This window comes from Patella vulgata, chromosome 7, assembly GCF_932274485.2.
Source record: "Patella vulgata chromosome 7, xgPatVulg1.2, whole genome shotgun sequence".
Classification (NCBI taxonomy): Eukaryota; Metazoa; Mollusca; class Gastropoda; family Patellidae; genus Patella; species Patella vulgata.
This window is the reverse complement of record NC_065885.2, coordinates 50,141,803-50,163,637: the sequence shown is the minus strand read 5'-3', so window position 1 is coordinate 50,163,637 and position 21,835 is coordinate 50,141,803. Positions and strand designations below refer to the sequence as shown.

Here is a 21,835-nt window from a genome sequence, read left to right as displayed (position 1 = left end):
ACAATGAAAATATAAAAGAATAAATTTGAAGTAGTTTATATTGCCTTTGTTAGCTTGGTTTATTTTGTCAATTGAGTAATTCTGTCATTGTTATAGAGACTATCTGAATTTATGCTATACCAATTTTAGGATGTAAAGTCTTATTGTTGTAAGGTATTTGAAAAGAAATTACAAAGGTAATTTAGGAATTTCATTTTTTTTTATTTATGTGAACAATGATATGTTAGGTTTTATTACCTTTCACATATCAATGAATATTGAGTTTTAAGTTTTTCAACGTTTTATGTGGTAACCATGTTGAGACTGGTGTAAAATATATAAGTTTTACGAGACAGAATGTACAGAGTATTTACAGAGTAACATCAAGTAAAAACCTAATCCCTCTCCAAACTTTGATTGCAAGTATATGTCAACTATTTATCTTCTTTCAGTCATCTCTTCTGTGGTGAATTTCAATTTTCTTTTGTTAATGTCAGTCTGTAGTAGGGTATACAGCAAGACATTAACGTTGATCTATTGTATGGTCTCTCTCTCACTGCACAATGTTTTTATATGTGTTTTTTGGGGGGATATAAACTCATTGAATTGAAATGTATAGACAATGTTATAATAGCTTTATAGAAAGTTCTACGTGTAAGTATTCAGTGCTCCAGATAATTTTCATAGTAAAGAAGTACAATGATCCCTCATTTCCCACTGTAAGAGTACCTGCGCCTCTGAAATATGTACATGTTCACAGAAATTGTAAAATAACCTATGTCAGTTTGAAAATAGGTTTGTTTGTTAAAAAAAAAAACAAGTTGTGACAACCCAACTTACAGTTTCCAACACTTTTCTGTAATTGAAGATATTGTAAAACTTTAGTTATAGGATACATCTCTTGCTAGAAGCAGACGTTAAGCACCCCTATAACACTTATCATTTATTTAAAAAGTTCCCATAGCTTACAATTACTGCGGTTTTTGCTGTTATATGTGTAGAAAAACTTTTAGCTTCTTGTGCATATTGGAGTCATTTTCATGTTCCAATTGTAATATATAACTTTGGCATTTATTTCCACCAACAATAACATGTTTCTAAAATGATGTATAATGTCACGACATTTATCTTGTAATATATGGTATTCACTATAATTTTAGGAAAGAGTATTCAAATTTTGTTATGTTAATACAATTTGGTATATGCCAGATTGCATTTAATTAGATGTAATTTTTACCTTTGATCTGTAATCAACAATAGACACATTATTTTCTGGCACTAATTAGAGATTTGGGGGGACAAACTCCGACCTTGTACTATATTTGGTCAATTTTCATTGAAAAGTTTATGATTGGCAATGCTTACTTTATTCCCTTCATCAATTTGATTTAAACTTAAGAAAGAAAGCCAATTGTTTCTATTTTATATTCTAGCATCCATGATAAAGCAGTAATCATAAGTTGTCAATTTGATCATTAAATAGTTCACCAAATACAAAATGAAAAGCAACATTAAATTTCTTGTAAAAGAAAAATGGTTGCAATGAAATTATTTTGAAATTTAAAAGTTTAATTGTTTGGTTTCCTATACAACAAGAACTAGCCGACAAACATTGTTTTCAGATCCATAATTGAATATTTTATCTTTATAATATGTAAATATTGAATAAATATTGTTAGAAAAAAAACCCAAACAAAAACAAACAAAAAAACATTTTCTTTTACATATACATATAATAGATATAATATTTAGGATTACCTTTGTCTGTCCAAATCTAAATAAGGATTTACCAAAACATGAAAATATGGCACAAGATTTCCCTAAATTCTGTATCAGTAATTGGAGACAAAAACCTATGTATCTTGATAGTACATCTTTGAATTAACTCCAGTTTTTACAACTATCAATATGAACATATTCAAACTAACTGCATAGTCAAGTCAATTAAAATATTATTTACAGATATTGTCAGAAACTTGAATAAGTTACAGCATAACATTAATATGTTCATGGTAGCATCAGTTCCATTATATATGTTTCCTTTAAAGAGCCACAATATGATAGTAGTTGGTCATTTTTATTTGGCAACAATCTTATGTATTAAAATTTTATTTGTTTTAATTAGTTGTCAAGATATTTCCATTTGAAAAGATATTGAGGTGACTCCTGTAAAAAATAATGATCACATGAAATTAATTCCTCTCTCAGAAACAGTTGTGAGTTACTAAAAACATATAAACTGCCAGAATAACTCCAAAGAGGTCTTCTTCCTTTAAACAAAAGTATTTATTTTGATCCATTCCTTGACATAAATAAATGAAAGTTATAAAATTATGGCCTGGGATTGAGATGTTCTAAAGTAACTTTAAATTACCCAGAACAGGATGCAGCTTTCCATTATGGTACGAACAAAAAAATGTATATCATTTTGATAATTTATGAATTATTGCCTTGTGATTCTTTCTGTTTATGTTGTTTAATATAGGCCTATATTTTTATTAGAAATATATATTTCTTGAATAGTAAAACACAGACAATTAACAAAGTTCTGAACTCAAGGATCTGAAGACAGGCTCAAATGATTCATTTTAAATAAAAGAGAAAAATTTGGAACAATAGCCAAGTTTGTAAAAACATAGCATCAATAAGGCAAGTATTGATTCACAATAAAAGTTGATTGATGTGTGTCGCACGGAAAATATTAAATATTAGTCTTCAGTTTTATGATGAATTTGGTTCTTGATTCAGACTAGCAAAAATCATTACCGTTCATTGTTAGCCTGAACACAGAAGTGACTTTGATGTCCAACAATACTCTTAATAACACCATATTAACACATCACAAGACTTAAAGTGACATGAGCATTCATATATCCGTAAATAGAGAATTCATCAGATCAAAAGAAATGTGCAATATTAAAGTATTTTGTACTAAAATACACCCACTTGTTTTATTTTTAGACTATTTATTTCTTGAAATTGTTATTGGCATTGATATTAATAGATCCATGTTTATGCTGAAAAACAAGTATTCAAGTGATTACTTTTTTTTTAAAAACCAACTTGAAAGTTATGAATTGCATTTCCTGTAAGGAAAAATTGTGTTTCAAGTTTCCAAGAATAATAAATAGCATGGCTAGTGCTTTTTGCTGATATGAAGATAGGTCCAAGTGAATGTAAAAATCATAAGTAGAATACTCCAATTCACATTTTTGGTGAATAATTAATTTTGGATACTATATTCATGTTTCAGATATAGGAGATATAAAACTTGTGATATATACTGTATATATATGACTACCAGATTATTGTTGTATAAAAGCTCTATATACATGTACATATTTGATTAAATTCATATGATGATACTCTAAACATATAGACAAGAACAGACTGCAGAAGTAAGAATGCAGGGGTACCCCTAGATGTACTGTAGACAGCTGTTGAATTTTGTCATGTATTAGAAATAGATGTACATGAACATCATCTTTTACTTGATAAGTAGCACAGTTTATATATTTATAGCCAACATATTTATCAGTAAGGTCCAACACATATCTCTGCACGATTTGCCATTGGAATACTTTCTGACTTTTCATATAAAGCTCTTTATTTAGCTTATGGTACTTCAGTGGTTTTGTTTAGCACTTATTGGGACTAAATGTTGATAATTTAACTTTACACTAAACTTTTAATATTTCTAAAAAAAAATGGGGTTTTAGCCAAGTTCCGTGTATTCATCCTCAGAAACATTACTATTTTGCATTTTTGATCACTTTTGATATTCTATTCCCCTGTTCCTTAAAAATTTCAGTCTGATTTTTGTAAATCAGATCAATTCATTGGTCTGTAGTTGAGATTTTATAGAAGTCTGAGAAATTACTTTGTAAATCGTTGGTTAATGCTTGTTCATTCTCTGTTACCCCATTTACACTGGGATCCACGCACTGCGCCCGATCCAAACCTTGCACAGAATACATCATAATGTGCATATGTACTTCAGTAACTGGGCATTCCAAGGCCGATTTCAATATACATCAACAAGATTTTAACTTTAACTAAACTATCCTGGATCCAAGGTCTCAAAAACTACCTGACTTTGGTGTGCCAGTTCTAGCTGGTCTAGACTGATAATAGTTCCAAGCTTTTTACACTAGAGAATTTAGCAGTATGAATACTGGCCCTGACTCGGTACAATTCCATTGCAAATCAATTAACCCTAAAATCAGTTAACCTAACATTCAGATATCTTTCCCTGTACTAGAATCAGAACATAATTTTTGAAATGCATGTCATATCCATGGGCTGCAGGATTCCTGAGTATTAACCAATTAAGAATCTTATAGGCTTTCATAAAGAGAAATGGCTGCTTACTTGGAAAATTAACTTGGGGAAAATTCTGAGTTATTTTCATGTTGTATATTTCAACTGTTCATATTTATGTGGCTATCTGTGTCATGTATGTGACATGTTTCTCTTGTAAAATTCTTAAAAATCATACACAATGTAAAAAGATCAAAGCATTCATCCACCTGTAAATTTCATAATTGCTCTATTTTTTTGGAATTTATTAACCTTCATGAGTAAATTATCTTACAGGATGTACCAGTTTTCTCAATTTAATTATCATATTTTTTTATTAATGTGACAACTTTCATAATATGCTACATTAAATATCACTTTTCTATGTAAAATATATTTAATGGATATACCTGTACAACATTTATTATAATATACATCAACTTTTAGTTAAAGAGAAAGACTAATATCAAACTGTTCTATGGTAGACATCAGGCAAAAAAAAAATTGTTTGGTTCAGGGTTTTTTTTAGGTCATTTGGGACGAAAAACATTTATTTTTGTATTTTTATTTTATTCAGAACAATGAACCAAATTATTCTATAGCCTTATTTTTTGTACCATATGGGCTCTGGCTGGCTGGTTTCTAAGTGTAATGATGTGAAAGTAACACATATCTGAGACTGTCTTGTATTTACCGGTAGTTAAAAGTTCAGGGTTTGTTTTTTCATACCCCTCCTTAACACAATAGAAATACACATAGTACATAAGGTCTGCACATATGTAACATCCTGTCTTTAGACTTACCAAATATGTTTGGCTGTGACTAAGAGTGTTATTATTTTTACGGGCGAAAAGGGAACAATATTGACAAATTAAGCAAAATGTTTACAAGAATCAAATGATTATGATATCTAACAATGATTCTGAGCTAATCCAAACTCAAGAGAGTCTGAGTTTTGTAACGATCATCTATTTTCTGTTGTTACTATGTTGTAAAATAGAAATTTGGCATTACAGAGCACACTTCTGTAAATATTATGTGGACTAGGAGTTATATCCCCTGGAAATTGCTGGAAAATTTCAAAGATTTTCTTCAAAATTTTATAGGGTTTAATTTATTGTATGTAATCTACTATTGAAGTCATTTGGCAGGTAAATAAAACGTTTTTTTGGTGCAAAATCATAAAGAAAAATAATTTTTAGCATGGAAAGCTTTGCCAAAAACCTGAACCAAACAAATTTATTGATGGGCTATATCCTTGAAGACACCAAGAGAATCATTGTTATTTTAATTTGTTCAAATTTTTAAACAGTAGAAATTAATATCTTGAAATTCTTTGTATGACTATGAACCTTATATGTCATTGAGACATCTATAGAAGAGCTAGTTTTAAAAAAAAAACACTGTGAATTTTAAACCAGGAGAGTTTACATGATCTAAACCAGGTGAAATGTTCTGGCATTTAATATAACCATTCCTTAAGCCTTACTAGAGGGTCCGTTGCTTCTTGCAAGATATCATTGACAAATTATGCTTGTTCCGTCATTAGCCTTACCCACCACTAGATTGAATGATCTGTTTCGTCCACGAAATGTATTCTAGTCCTGTCAGTTTGAATGCAGACTATTTGGTTCAGGTTAATATCAAGGAGAAGGTAGGCCATGTTAAAGACAACCAATAATCAAATTTAACTTATCATGATATCGATTTCAAAAATAAGTCTCTTAAAACCTTTATAGACCTGCCGGTAGCAAAGTTCTAACCCCTTGGTTAGGGGGGAGGATTTTCTTATCTTATCCAAACAGGAATTGTTTTTACCATTATAAAAGTATAAAGAGGAATTCCATCTGCTACACATTTCAAGATAGCAGTAATGTCTGCCTTCTCTTGTTCTCTAGACAGAATGGTAATCAGATCTGTTGACTTATCAAGACTCTCAACAAATCACTCTTTCTCTCTATACCTTGCCTAACTTTATTTTCTTTTTTCATCAAAAGGCTGAGAATATATTAACTCTTCTTTTAAAATGTAGTCAATGTGTAAGGAAGGATGAGACGCTATGTGTATGTTGTGTATATCAGTTGATTCAGTCAATTTACAATAAAACCCAATTCTTTTAATATTTGCATGGACAAACAGGGTTATGTATGATTTATGTGCGTTACATATTGGTGAGTTGTTAAACAATATTTGTCCATTTTGTTTTGTGTGTAATGTGGTCCTCTTGCACTTATCATACATACAACTGGTCTAAGGTCAGATTATTGGTATTAAAATTATAAATATGTTTATCGCTACCAATTATTGTTTAGTTCTATGTTCTTTTTGCCATTACTGATTCTGGTACTTGTCTAAATGGGGGGGATTGGGTGGCCGAGTTCTAAAAAGCATGTTGTATATCATTTGACCAGTTATCAGTGGCAGTTGTTGCAAGGAGTAGAGCCTTCTGCCCAACCTTTTTTTGTGTGTTTTCCTGTTTTCTCCCACTTTTAAGACCCTTATCCACATAGCCAACATACTTAGTGAGTGTTAAGTGTGGATCTATCTCTCTCTCTCAATAGATTACAATTTAGATAAAAAAATATTTAATGTGCTTGATAAAGGTTGTAGTATGAGTTTTCACACTCCAGAGATGCTATAGACTAATCTCTGATGGTTGTGTTTTATCAAATAAATTGATATATTAGTAGAAAGTGTAAAGCAATCATTTATACATGTGTAGGTGCCAAATTGCCAAATCTACCAACAGTTATTTATATATTCAACATTCTTTTCAAATACACCAGAGTATGAACTCAACTACAAGTACCTTTGTATTGTATTGGAAGGTTTTTTTTGTAGTTTTATTTTATCAGTCAATCTGTTACTAGTAAGTGTGTGGTCTAAATTGTTGTCAGGATTATATCTTTATGTTCATATGATGTTATCACATCATCTTTATTATACTTTGTTCATCAATTTATTGTTTCAGTTTCAAAATGACATAAACAAATTTGTTCAGGCTTAAAGCAATTTTTTAACAAGAATATTTTTAGCCAGGATTAAATAATTTCCATGAATTTTTTTGTATTGTCACATTTCTGAAAACACTCTGATGATTTAATAGTTTGACATACTGAATCCCATTTTTCAGTGATTAAGGAATAAAATGTTAAAAACATAACCTATTATAGGTTTTATATTTTAATTTGTTTAAAGTTTTAGGAGAGTAAGTAATATGCACTTATGAGTTTGTTTAAAGGTTTTACAAGGTTGGAATATTTATCAACAAATTGACGGAAGTAACCTGTTAAATTCCTGAAGTGTTTTAGGATGTTCTGTAACTCCATTCTCTGACACGATATGTTGTAAATTTTATTTAAAGTAATTCAACGATTCCTAAATCTGGACCATGGACAATAAGCTCATCTAAACAGTGTTATATCAAACTATGTTTTTTACACTGCAACATTTCAACAAGTCATTTTTAAGCCAAAAACTAATGTATGAAATATATTCATTATGTTTTTGCTTCAGAACTACTTGTGAAATCTTGTTGAAACTTTGTAGTGTAGATAAACAGTGATTGTATCCATACCAAGTATTATAAATGTTAAATGCTTCTCAAAGATTATCAACTTAAAGATCATGCATATTCAGCCTCTTCCTGTCATATTATGTAATAAAATTCTAAATTGATAACTTTTATTTTTCTGCTTACATTTTACTATTTTCTTCTTTTTTTTCAGCTTGAAGTCAAAGCAAGATGGCAGTGATCAACTTGTTGATATTCTCCCTTCTTCTGTCTGATTGTGTGGCACTGAAAATTCTTCACAGTTTTAGAGATCCAGACAGCAACCAGTTCACAAAACTAGTCATAAATAAACAAACAGGCCATGTCTTTCTTGGTGCCTTAAACAGACTTCATAAACTAACACCTAATCTAGAAATAAAACATAGTGCTTCTTCAGGACCAAGAATGGACAACCCCAATTGTCCCCCTCCAATTATGCCTTGTTCGGAGGATAAAGTGGAATTGAACAGTCAAATAAAGGGATTAGTAATCGACTATTCATCTAACTCTTTAATAATGTGTTCATCATTGTTTCATGGATCGTGTCAGATATTAGCTTTAAACAATATTACCCATGTCAAGAAGTTCGTTCATAGACCTTTAGTACCAAATAATCATTTTCAAAGTTTTATGTTTATAGCTCCAAGCATCAACAATAGTCAGGCTTTATATATTGCTAATACTTACAGTAATTACGGTAATAAAGCTTATCGTGATTTAGTGCCCAGCATCAGTAGTAACCAACTCGATAGCCTAGATCTCATGTATAGGGACTCACAGGGTGCTACCAAACTAAGCATCCGAAAACAGTATCGGAAAAGCTTTATTGTTCGACATTTATATGGATTTTCTACTGGAAAGTTTGTTTATTTTGTCACACTGCAAAAAGAAAAGCCTGGATCTAAGAAATTTGTGAGTAGAATTAACCGGTTGTGTCAGACGGATAAATATTTCCGTTCTTTTGTGGAGGTACCTCTTCAGTGTGAAGGACCAAATGGTGAAGCTTATGATATTTTTGATGGTGGTCATTTTAAAAATGATGTACTCTATGCCAGTTTTTCTGATACATTCAATACGAATGATAAAACTAAAGCAGCCATATGTAAATATTCCATCCAGGATATTGATGCCATGTTTGATGAGACAGTTACCAATTGTTACCAGGGTAATGGTAAAATAGGACCAGAGCATTATATACAGAAACATGACTGTTCACCCTCGGTAAGTAATTTCGTTAATATTTGAAATACCACCCCTTCTATGGTACCCCATCTTCAATAGAAGGCTTGATCTCGCCTTAACTACGTACATCTTATCAAGCCCTTCACGTAATACCCCGCATATTTTAGCACTAATTTTGATTGGGTATAAGCCCAGCTTGTGATCCTATCAGATTCCTTCGTTAAAAATATCGTTACGATTATCAAGTCTCGCGCTTCTAGCTAAATGTCTACATGTGACAATCGAGTTGCAAAGTTCAAGGTTCGATCAATGTCAAGGTTGCTGGAAATCATGGTTGATCAACAAAGGCTGTAAACTTGTCTATTTCTTTTTATACGTCCACATTCATAATGTGAACGTATTATGCCGTCGCCCCTGTCTGTGTGTGTGTGTGTGTGTATGTATGTATGTGTGTGTGTGTATGTGTGTGTGTGTGTGTGTGTGTGTCTGTGGTTCGCCTACAGGGCGCAATTCTTCATGGATTTTCTTCAAACTTGGTATACTTATTCCTTATACCCCAAGGAAGATCCCTATTGTTTTTGGTGCATGCCCGACCCCCCGGGGCAGAGCCACGCCCATTTCTAGTATTTGTTTGTTTGTCGTCTACAGGCCACATTTCTTAACTAATAATCTTGAAACTTTGCATACACATTCTTTGTACCCTAAGGAACATCCCTATCGTTTGGGGTGCATGCCCAACCCCCAGGGGCAGAGCCACGCCCATTTTCTTTTCGTGTGTCTTTGTGTCGCCTACAGGGCGCAATTCTTACTGGATTTTCTTCAAACTTGGTATACTTATTCCTTATACCCCAAGGAAGATCCCTATTGTTTTTGGTGCATGCCCGACCCCCAGGGGCAGAGCCACGCCCATTTCTAGTTGCCTTTAACGTACAAAGGCCACAATTCTGAATGGATTATCTTGGAACTTGGTGTATTTATTCCTTAGACCCTTAGGAAGGCAACTATTGATGTTGCCATTTCAATAACAGGATGGTTTCTATTTATATTGTTTCCATATCCAACCCCCATGGGCAGAGCCACGCCCAGTTTTTGTATTTATCGTCTACAGGCTGCAATTCTGAATGGATCATCTTGAAATGTGCATATTTATTCCTTATACCATAAAGACAGCAACTATTTATTTTGATACTTGCCCCGACCTCCTGGGGCCGTGTCACACCCACTTTATTGTTAGTATTTTGTCTGTAAATTTGGCAAAACAAACCCGACGCCTAGCCTTCTTTGCCTCTGATCATATTACAGCCATTTCATATTTCATTCTCTTCATTTTAAAAAGTACCATATCAATCAAAGCTGGAATGTGGACGTATATTGCAGCGTTAGTGATGCTCTTGTTCTATGGAGGCCGCCATATTTGTTTACAGTGTGTTATGTGCCACGACTTCTGATTGGACAATGCTAATTAGTCAGTGTAAACACAACAAGCGCAAAAATTTGGGAATTGTTGAGTACTGAAGCAACGGCTAGATGTTGTAAAACTCGCGGTCGTTGCTTCAGGAACATGATGGTACCCTTGCTACGACTTCATACTGCATGAACCATTTTCTGAGCAAGAAATTCATTATTAGTCAATTGTTAGCAGAGGATTGAATCCAAATGATATATTTCTACATACTTCTATTGGCACAACAATTATTTTTTCTTTCAAAATTTCATGTCGATGTATGATTCTTCGCAAATAAAGATTGGCCAGTCCTCTGCTTGGGTGTCATTGTTCTGGCTAATTATACACAGAACAAGAGCTAGACCTGTTGAATGTGACCACATGTAGAATATGAACTATGGCAGCCATATCATGCCATGGTCACAAATTGTAGTGCTTGACCTTTTATCAATAGACCATAAACATTAGGATGCTACTGAACCGTTCTAATGTTGTGGTAATATAAATAAAGTCACCTATGGTGGTCAGACCATATATGCTGACTGAGAGAATCGTCCCTAAAGGAGCTGTATTGATCATCCCTTTAAATATCAGTAATGGCCCAGCATTCTGTGTCTTTATTTTGTATTGGTATCATGATTATTTGTATGCATCAACCGGGCATATTTGCTGAGCAGTATGCGATGAGAGAAATTTTACTCTGTCTACGATGTATATAAAGGACTGACTAGATGCTTTTCCTGGCCAGATTCTCATTGCCTCACTACTGACATGGGGAAACCAGATTGAAAAATCCTAGATATCCTTGTTAGTGGGCCAGTACCGTACTCCTGATCCACCATGGTTCCAGGTAACCGATTATAAGTTATAGTGTTGTTAGTTTGACCAGAACTACAATTGGACCAGTAAAATAGAAGAGAAGCACAAATCATCCTAGACAGATGACTTCAAAATTATTATTGAGTTTTTGGGATGGTCAAAGATTCATTAAAGAATGCATTTAATCAGTGCTAGACATGAGAAAATTGAAATAATCAGTGCAATTTGGTAATGCATAGGGGAATTAATTGCGGACAAAACTAAGGGTTTTTAGACCTAACTGATATTATGCTGCAATTTTCTTATCCAAAAGGTTCCAAGTGTGCTGTCCATATTTACTTCTTGTATGAATGTTCTGAAGAAAAAATATTACAATTTTCCTAAAATTTTATAAAATATGATAAAAGATAAAGTTGGTCCTTTAAGATTGCATGAATCTGGATAAAGTAGAAGAAAGATGGCATATTTAGAAGATCTAAGAGCATTTTACATTAAGATGAATGGTCAATTAATATCATGATAGACAGTTGTATGGCCCCATCTGGTAATGAATGGCAACATGAAATGTAATAAACACAAAAATGTGTACTATCATCAGAGAAATGCATAAACCCTTAAACCATAAGAATTAGAATTATGATCCATGCATGTCAAATAGTGTCAAAGTGTCCCCTTGTATTGACATGCTCCTTGTGACCTGTACTGAGTCAGGCTCGTATTTTGTCAAACTAACTACTCTACTGGCTTCTTTATGTCCTAACCAACTGATTACAGATCCTACTCCTCTCTTGGGGATAATGATTACGTCCAGATACAATGTTACTCATTTCTGTTACATCAGTTTTATGTCCAGAAATCTAGAATCTTCGCTTTGAGCATCACTTACGACACATTAGGCAAATCTTTTCGACTGTCATTTATAGCAATAACCCATTTAAATGCTGAAATCATTTCAAGCTTTCATTAATTTTATGTCTTCAGAGTCTTTGCCTCTCGTTTTTTTCCAAAGCACTTTAATTATTATACATAGATACGGTAAGGATAAAACTTAGACAGCCATAAAAAAATAGTGTTTTTTTCGCTTGCAGACCAATTTTAAGATGAAAGGAAATTATGAGTTTTTCTAGACATTCCTCAACTAGTCTTGTGTATGATTATTTGTAGTATTGGATCGTGATTGCAAATTTTTATGATTGCTTTATCGGGAAAAGCTTACAGATTTATTACAAATAAAATAAATTTTAGTTTTTGTATTCTTTGAAGTGATGAAAATCTGATTTTTTAAACAATAATTCACAAGAAATAAAATGAGTTACTCATTAATGATATTGCTTTTGTGATTTAGAAGATTTTCTTTGTTTTGTATTGAACAAGAATACAGTTAGTCTTTTTGTAACTTTTTGGAATTCATTATTCAAATTACTATATCTTTTTTGTGTACCGTCATTGCAGCTAAGTTTGATTTTTGTTCTTCATTACTGCCCATTTTTATACTCTAGCATTTAATGTGGACATTCTTGTCATCACCCAAGCTCTATAAGACAAATTTTTCAAGGACATGATACGGGACAGCATTCCTGATCAAACTTTTTAAAACTTAGTTGTGATTGTTCATAAAGGGAAAAGGAATCAAATTTAAAAAAATATTGGATAGTAAATTTCAAACACATTTTGCAGAGTTATTTTTCCATTCACATTCTGACTTTTAAAGGTTCTAAATACACTGGTTAGAGGAACCTTTTAAAATTTGAAATACAATTATGTCGCCTGTAAGATTAAAAAATTCTTCTAGTGGAGTTACCCTTTCTGTTCACATCTTATGAATGTCATATACGACAGAGGTCTCTATTGAATTTTTTAAAATTTATGTTATTTGCATTTACATTGAATTTAGTGCAACTTCGGATAAATTTTCACGATGTTTTTGTTTATTAATCAGTTTATTAAAAATCATTGTAATTTTTTTTTGTCTGATTGATCTTCTTAAATAGGTCCTGCATATAAAGACATTGATAAAAGTTTAAAGATTTTAACACTGTGTCTAATTGTCAATAAAACAAACATATAGATACAACCTGTGAGTTAAAGATACATTCCCGCGTACATACTGGGTGATTTAATGGTATATATGGGCTAAAAACATATTCAAATTAATTAATTTGTCATAATTTTGCTTCAAATCCTTCTCAAACATTGTAATTGCGAAGGAATGCCCTGCTATAAAAATTTGATCAAACCACGTCATGTTTACGTCACATGACTTACCTCTCTTGGAAGTCAGAGGAGAATTCATTGCATACATAAGACGATGTTGTCTTTAATCGCTTACTATTTATTACAAATATAGAATCCTAATTAAATTCTTGGATTATCCACTACTCGCGTCTTTTCCCGTAATTTTTATCTCAGAAAGGGCTGTACGTCTAACTCTTCATAAAGTTTATCAACTTGTATATCAAGCGCTCAATGTTCGCGTGTGACCTTTGACATCACGCGTTCAGAAATTCCTAATCGCCGGGCTGTCGATTAGGGGAACCTTTACATTTTTGTCCTGTATACACTCCATGAGTGTTTTTCGGGGAATCCAGTATTTTTCTAGTAGGTTTGGATATCTCTACTTTCCATATACAGTATACCAAAATTGCCATACTTTTATTGGAAATAACCACCCGATAAATACTTTTCTGGGAACCCATCTTGAAAACTGCAATCCGAAATTAATTTTAAAGAGAAAATAGTTTTGTGTTAAAAGACAGGAATTACTAGGTTTGCATCAGAGACTTAAAGTGCACATAAGATGGGTCTGGAAAATTTGAGATACGTGTAGCCAATGGTTACTATATCCACTTTACGGCAAGTTCACGCCAATCTGGTTGAAATTAATTCAGTTATCTTCACTCAAAGTCGTAAAACTAGACCTTCTGTAAAAACGACTTTGCCAATTATCGAAAACACTCTTAATCCCCTCAGACGCCAGTGACGTCACAGTGACCGAATGCATATTCGGAATGTTTATTCCTTAATTACCTATATACAGCCGGCGTGTGTATTCTTTAACGCCTGAAGGATTCCTTAATCCCCCTAATTAAATAAAACAATTGACTACGGAATAATTTCTTTTGTAATTCATTTTAATTTAAGATCCAATTTAGAGTGCCTGCAACTTTTAAACTTTGAAGTCTTGAACTCTTAATTAATTTTTTACAATATGGAACTTATTGGACGAACACTTTTAATATGTAAATACTATACGGGTCCAGCTATGTGGTTTTTACTGCGAGCACTTCGCTTTTCCACATAAAGTGTAGTGTCGTTAATATCTGTCATTAATTAATCAATCCGACTATAAAAGTTATACAGGCATGGGTCATAAACTAATTTACAAGTTGGTGTTAGCAGTGAGTGTTAGTGGGATTAAGAATGTTGATTAGGTAATTATCTTTTTTTACGCCGGCCAGATCAAAGACATCACTCTAAGTGGAACGTGTGCGTAATACCTCACGAGGGAACTAATGGTAGAATCATACACACACACACATTAATTGTATAAAATAATTAAGTTTTACTAATAAGTTGTTTAAAATTACTATATACCCAATAATTATTGCTCACCGGTGTTTTTGTAATCAAGTAGCCTCGTATTATTTGTTGATTGGTGTTTAAACAACATTTAATTATATTGGTGTTTAAACAACATTTAATTGATGGATGGATTAACGTTTTTGATACGATAAGGTTATAATGTCTAACATCGGTTATCTTCTTTATACTAAAAGTATTTTACAATTGCATTGACAGTTTAATCACTCACCAAACGGCACCAGGAACTCCACGAATGATCCCGTGCAATTTTCGCGTCGAAATTTAACCTCATTTACTATACCCGTAGTACATGGAACGGTACATGATAATAAGATAACAAGCGTTGATTGGCAGAGAAATGAGTGCGATCTATTGTACATGTTATGCATAGTCATCGGAAAATTCCATATTCACTGTAGTTGTTCGTTATGTATAGAAATGGTTATTATTATTATAGCTAATAATGAATATATCGACAAATGACTGGCACCATTTGTATTTCTGTACTTAAGTTTGGGATATCAAGTATTACGGGGTTATCCAAATTACCGGTAAATGCGCTAATTTCTTGAGTCATCTTCATTTGACACGTGGCCTATTTAAACAAAGGCAGCTTAAGTTGATCTACGGCATGATACAGAATTTTAAGTTCACTCTAAAATATTCCAATCACAAATGTCTACTATATAACAATGAAAGACGATAATTCGGTGATTATGATTAGGCCAGTCACGTGGTAATTGGACCGTCAATAGACGCTTGTCCAGTTGCCGTGTGTATTGATAGTGCTATATTGTACAGACAGTGAGATATTGTATAGATAATGTATATCCTATGTGTAGTGCCTGTGACGTCACCAGCCAATCAACCGGATTACGGTCGTAATTGAAAAATCGAAAAGCGTTTTGGCGTGTCGGATACTTAAACGTTAACAGCGGACTTAATTTTAATCAGATTGGTGTGAACTTGCCGTAAAGTTGATATAGTAACCATGGGCTATACATACATGCAATTTAGATTTTTGATCTTACGTGGTCTTTAAGTTCTCCTGAAATATAAACTTATTGTATAGAGATTAAAGAAACCAGCCTGATGCAAGAAACTCAATTCAAACATTGAAATTAACAGTTTCTTGCCCTTTATTTCAACAAGCATTCAGACGTTGGTCTGTTCTTCGATGACTTAATAGATGCTTTGAAGTCGTGTTTTTGAACATTTTTCGAGAAACATGATAGAATTGTTCAGCTAGTACAAGCGGTTCTAAACCTTGCAGTTATAAATATTTGCAACACTTGCAGTCAGCTTTCTTCAACTCATCTGGATTTCTGTGTATTTTGTTTGAAAGTGATCAATAGTTTTCAGATCTCTTTCAACAAGTCCTTTTCATGTTAGAAATTGTAAGTATAACATCTGGTTTGGTGTAAACTATGCCTCCCAGAAAAATACCCTATTTAAACAGAAGGCATGTGAAAGAACATATCTATTACAATAATATGATGCAGCTTACTAGAGTAGACAGAGAATTCTAGCTAAGATAGTTGTTTGTCGGCTGTTTTCAACATATCTTCTGGTGAGAGCACCAATGATTGAAGTTCTGATAGCAACAGTCAGAAAATAATTGATACTAAATTCATCAACACTCCAGTATTTTTTTTACCTAGTGTTGTTGGTTACTTATCTTTAAGTTTGTGATAAAGACAAGTTTATAATTTTAATTAAATTAATTTGAAATAACTTGATTTGTTGATGCGGCAGTTTTGTATAGAAAAAAGTGTTTAAACGGAGGTTACATAGAAGAATAACCGTTTTTTTTAGTCTATATTATTTGTTAAAAAGTCCAATCTACTCATGAAACAGAACATATATGCGAAAAATATGTTATTCAGATAGGCATTTTTAAGCCATAAGAGTGTAGCATTCACTTACCATATTATAAGCTAAACCAGTTTCGCTGTTCTGACAACCCCAGTCAGACATTAAGAATTATACACGCAAATATTTAAATTGAAAAGAAAGTTTTCACAATAAAAATTCTGAAAAGTTTAGTTTTTAACTAACACTTGTGTTGTAATAAACCACTTTTGAAATTGTATAGTAACCAAGTAAATCTACAAGTGAGCTTTAGATATCTACAATTTTATCAGAATTGAGATATTTGGATGTCCAGGAAAACAAAAAAACATTGGCTAGAAATACAATATTGTTCAGACTTTGAATTAAAAAAAAAACCAGATTGTTGATAACATATCATCACCATAATATCTGTATCTTACATACTGAAATTTGTATATCCACTCCAAAAAAACTCTCTCCCAAATGATATAGAGTGTCAGTTTAGAATTCAAAGTTGAAATCTATAATTTGTAAATGAAAGATTCTTCAAGATATCAGAAAGGAGAACGTCAAATTTTAAACATCATGTGATTAGATTTTATATACATTTTTACTGATAATAAATTGATGATTTTGAAAATGTGTGATTTTCACAACTTCTGTGCGATACTGTTCATAAGTTACTCTGGTGGCTTTTTGCCAATATCTTTTCATTTTGACATCCACAATTCTAATGTTTTTCAATAGTTCATACATAAAACTGTCAAAGTTTTTGTTGAATAAGACTAATTTTCAAAATTTGTGTGCCATATCAGTTTTATCAGAGGCGTTCATTGGCATCCCACCTAATGCCACCACTTCAGTTTTATCAGAGATGTTGGTTGGTATCCCACCTCATGCCATCACATCAGTTTTATCAGAGGCGTTCATTGGCATCCCACCTAATGCCACCACATCAGTTTTATCAGAGATGTTGGTTGGTATCCCACCTCATGCCATCACAATCAATTTAATCAGTGGAGTTGGTTGGTATCCCACCTCATGTCACCATATCAGTTTTATTGAAGGAGTTGGTTGGTATCTATCTCACCTCATGTCATCACATCAGGTTTTTTTCAGAGGAGTTTGTTGGTATCCCATCTCATGTCACCACATCAGTTTTATTGAAGGAGTTGGTTGGTATCTCACCTCATGTCACCACATCAGTTTTATCAGAGGAGTTGGTTGGTATCCCACCTCATGTCACCATATCAGTTTTATTGAAGGAGTTGGTTGGTATCTCACCTCATGTCATGACATCAGTTTTTTTCAGAGGAGTTTGTTGGTATCCCACCTCATGACACCATATCAGTTTTATAAGAGGAGTTGGTTGGTATCTCACTCCCTGCCATCGTATCATTTTCATCAGTGATTGGTATCTCATCCATGCCATCACATCATCACTTGACATAAAAAAAATATTTATATTGCTAGAACTAAATAAATGTAAAGTTTATAAGATAAAATTTTTGATAGCAGTATAGGCCATAGTGTAGTCTGTCATCCTGAAAGCCCTGATATACCAGAATGAAAGTCGAATTATACAGACCATATAAATCAACAATACTCTTATTAAAGGAGCTAAATCGCTAATATTTGGGACCTAGTAATTGACACAAATGGGTCCCAACGCATATAATAATGTAATATAAATGTATATAAACTAATTTACATTCAATCGTTTCCGTTTTTATTCTAATTTCAAATCAGTTGTGTTCGGTAAAATACGTCAGAAGTCTCAATCAAATGAAAATCTCTTGCATCTGGTTATTCCAGTCTACACCGATAGTATTTATTGAGCATGCTCTCCAGATAAGAATATGGCGTTGCCGTTTCACATGACTTGTGGAATATGTCTAGCCTCGTTCTTGAAGTCCCTTGTTACAAATGGTGCTGAAACGCATTATGGTACACGATTTGTGTACCAATGGTAAAATGTTTATTTTGTCTTAAATACCAAATATCAGAAGCCCATCTTTCCCCAGTAAAATCACAACATCAATGTTTTTAAATTGACAAATAATTCATGTTTTCAATGTCGAAGACTTTGGATGATACTTTAAAAGGCATATTGGTCCAAATATTTTTCAAATCTATTAAATCAAACGTAAGATTAAAGATTCAATTGGTTCCTATTCATTTGATACCACCATGTTTACATGTCGTAGATAAATAAAATTATAATAATTCTATTTTTTTCGTACAAGTCAGTTGTTGTACATGAATGTTTTTCTATATTTTTAATACATGGATGTGCTTAATTTATTAGCCCCCTACTAGTCTCTGATTATAAGATACACTACATAGACATCACCTACTAGTCTCTGATTATAAGATACACTACATAGACATCTCATTATTTGACATGTTAAAGAGTATGCTGTCATTGTCAAAGTTTGAATTATAGTAATGTCCAAAATTATAACCCCAAAATGTGTTATTCAATTATGTTTGTAAGAAAGTACATGTATGGTCACATTTTTATATGTCCATGAATGTGGACGTATATTGCCGTCGCCCCTGTGTGTGTGTCGTCCACAGGTCTCAATTCTTACCAGATCCTTTTGAGGCTTTGCATACTTATTCCTTATACCCTAAGGATGATCTCGATAGTTTTTGGTACATCCCCGACCCCCAGGAGGTGAGCCACACCCATCTTTCTTTGTGTGTCTGTGTGCTACCTACAGGCCACAATTCTTAATGGATTGTCATGGAAGTTTGCATTTATATACCTTATACCATAGGATAGGCATAGCAACTTTATTTTGGTATATGTCCCGACACCTAGGGGTGGTGTCACACCCAATTTTTTCTTAATTGTTTGTCTGCAAATACTCTAAAGGTTGCAATTATGAACATATTTTGTTAAAATTAAGCATATCTATCATTTAAATAACAGGGTTGTACCTATTTATATTGTTCCATATCCAACCTCCGAGGTCAGAGCCACGCCCAATTTTTGTGTTTATCGTCTACAGGCTAGATCATCTTGGAACTTAACATATTTATTCCTTATACTGAAAGGACAGCAACTATTTATTTTGGTGCACGCCCAGACCCCCTGGGGTAGTGTCACACCTACTTTTTTGTTGATAATTAGTCTGTAAAATTTGGTAAAACAAACACAACACCTAGCCTTCTTTGCCTCTTGTCATATTACTGTCGTTGCAGCCATTTCATATTTCATTTTCTTCATTTTAAAAAATTCCATATCAATCAAAGCAGGAATGTGGACATATATTGCAGTGTTGCTCTTGTTTAAAATGTCCTGAAACATGCCATAGACGGTTATACTTAAGCTTACATCTGAATCTAATTTTATAGAGATAATTAAATTATCTATCTACATGTCTCTCAATCTCTCTTCAGATTACATGTATGTAGACTATCCTATTTCTTATCATATTGAAATTGTTGTGTTATTATTAAATTAAATATAGTTTCATTGTATATATTTCAGACGTCTGGCGTTGATATGTGTGGTGGATCTATTTTAGCAGATAATTATACTTCTATAGAAGGAAATAAACCAATCAAATCATCACCGTTATATATATTTACCAATCATGAAAGACCAAGTTCTCTTATAGCACGTAAAGAAGGCCAACACCAAATAATTTACATTGGAACGCAGACTGCAACTTTGACAAAGGTACATCAGTTTAGACAAAATTAAGAAGTTATTTCCTCGAATTTTAAACTTTTGCTGGCATCTGATATAATGTGATAGCCATATGTACTACAGTCAGTTTAATGTTCGGTAGACAATTGTCAGTAAATTTTCTCAAAACCGTTTAAAGATTTTCAACTGGGATTCCATGCTAAGAAAACCCCAGATTGTTCCAGATTTGAGACTAAAATATAGACTTTCAGATCATACACAATAAAAAGAAGCTCTACCAAAAAGCTTATGATCGAAAAACTCTATATACAGCGATCATTTTTAACATAAGTTATGGACATCTAAAGATTTCATTACATTCTATTGATTTCATGCTGTTTTAGATATATACATCATGAAAATCAAGGTTATTATGACATCCTTTTCACTTATATTTTTCATAACAATTTGTGAATACTCATCTTCTCTGTAATAAAATACTGTTTAAACCTAGGGTTTACTTTAAATCATCTAAATCAATTTAAGTCCTTTATAAAATTATTGAAAACTGGTCTTGTGGTGAAAACCAGGTCTTCTGAATCTTTCAGAGAAGGATTTGAAAGCACAGATCTAAATGCTTATTAATTCCTGTACCCTCTGCTAGATACAATCTGATTAAAACACAGATCCTGGAAGAGTTTTTATATAACCCACATTCTGGATAATGTGAGGGATTAGCCAATGAAACAGTCTGTTATGGAGAGGTTTTGGCATGAGGTGCACGGTACTGTGGGTAACCCACTAGAAACATCAATGCTGATTGGTTAATCAAATGTCTGATGTCATAGGTTCAAAAGCCATTTGTATGACCTCTGACGTGACCTTCCACTACAACTGGTCAGATCTTCATGTAGTAGAGGCCATCGAAAGTATAAAAAAACAAATTAGATAGGTCTGTATTTTAATCAGATTGTGCTATATTTTCTTGTATAAAATATTCTAGAATCTAGCAAAAAGAGTTATATGAGATGAAAAAATTAAATTGAATTTGAATGAAGTATTTTGTTTATTACAGCTACTTGTAGAAAATAACAAGGCACAGATACTAGATCAAATAGTTGTTAGTGTTGGTGATATGATATTACAAATGGCTGAAAGTAAAAAAGCAGACGAACTTTATGTTCTAACTATGAATAAGGTAAACATTTAATTTGAAGTACAGTAGACTAGATTAAAATTGGTACAGGTAATTTAAATAACCCCTCTCCTGTTACCTGTGGCACCACAGACCTTACAGACACAGAACTAACCTTTGAGGGTCACAGTTTTGTATTTGAGAAAAATAATCAAATATCGATGTGTTACTTGTTGTAGTTTAAAATTTTGTGAAATTCGGGCGTGAGGTGCAAGTAGTTGGAGCAAAATACAGACCATAAGTATAAAATTGGTGACAGGTGTATGTTGTCTGGTTTGGCAACTTATCTAAAAATACAACTGAGTATTG

At 32.8% G+C, this 21,835-nt stretch overlaps 1 protein-coding gene across 3 annotated transcripts in view; it reads left to right on the top strand.

The window, feature by feature from the left end:
• The window catches only part of LOC126826644 (plexin-A4), a 68,132-nt gene that overhangs the window by 24,583 nt on the left and 21,714 nt on the right, over positions 1–21,835 (top strand). For all 3 annotated transcript variants that reach the window (XM_050555604.2, XM_050555605.2, XM_050555603.2), the window contains 3 exons: positions 8,007–9,052; positions 20,191–20,382; positions 21,407–21,529. In XM_050555604.2, the coding sequence (XP_050411561.1) occupies positions 8,024–9,052; positions 20,191–20,382; positions 21,407–21,529 (1,344 nt within the window). In that variant the 5' untranslated portion in view covers positions 8,007–8,023. The remainder of the gene's footprint in view (positions 1–8,006; positions 9,053–20,190; positions 20,383–21,406; positions 21,530–21,835) is intronic.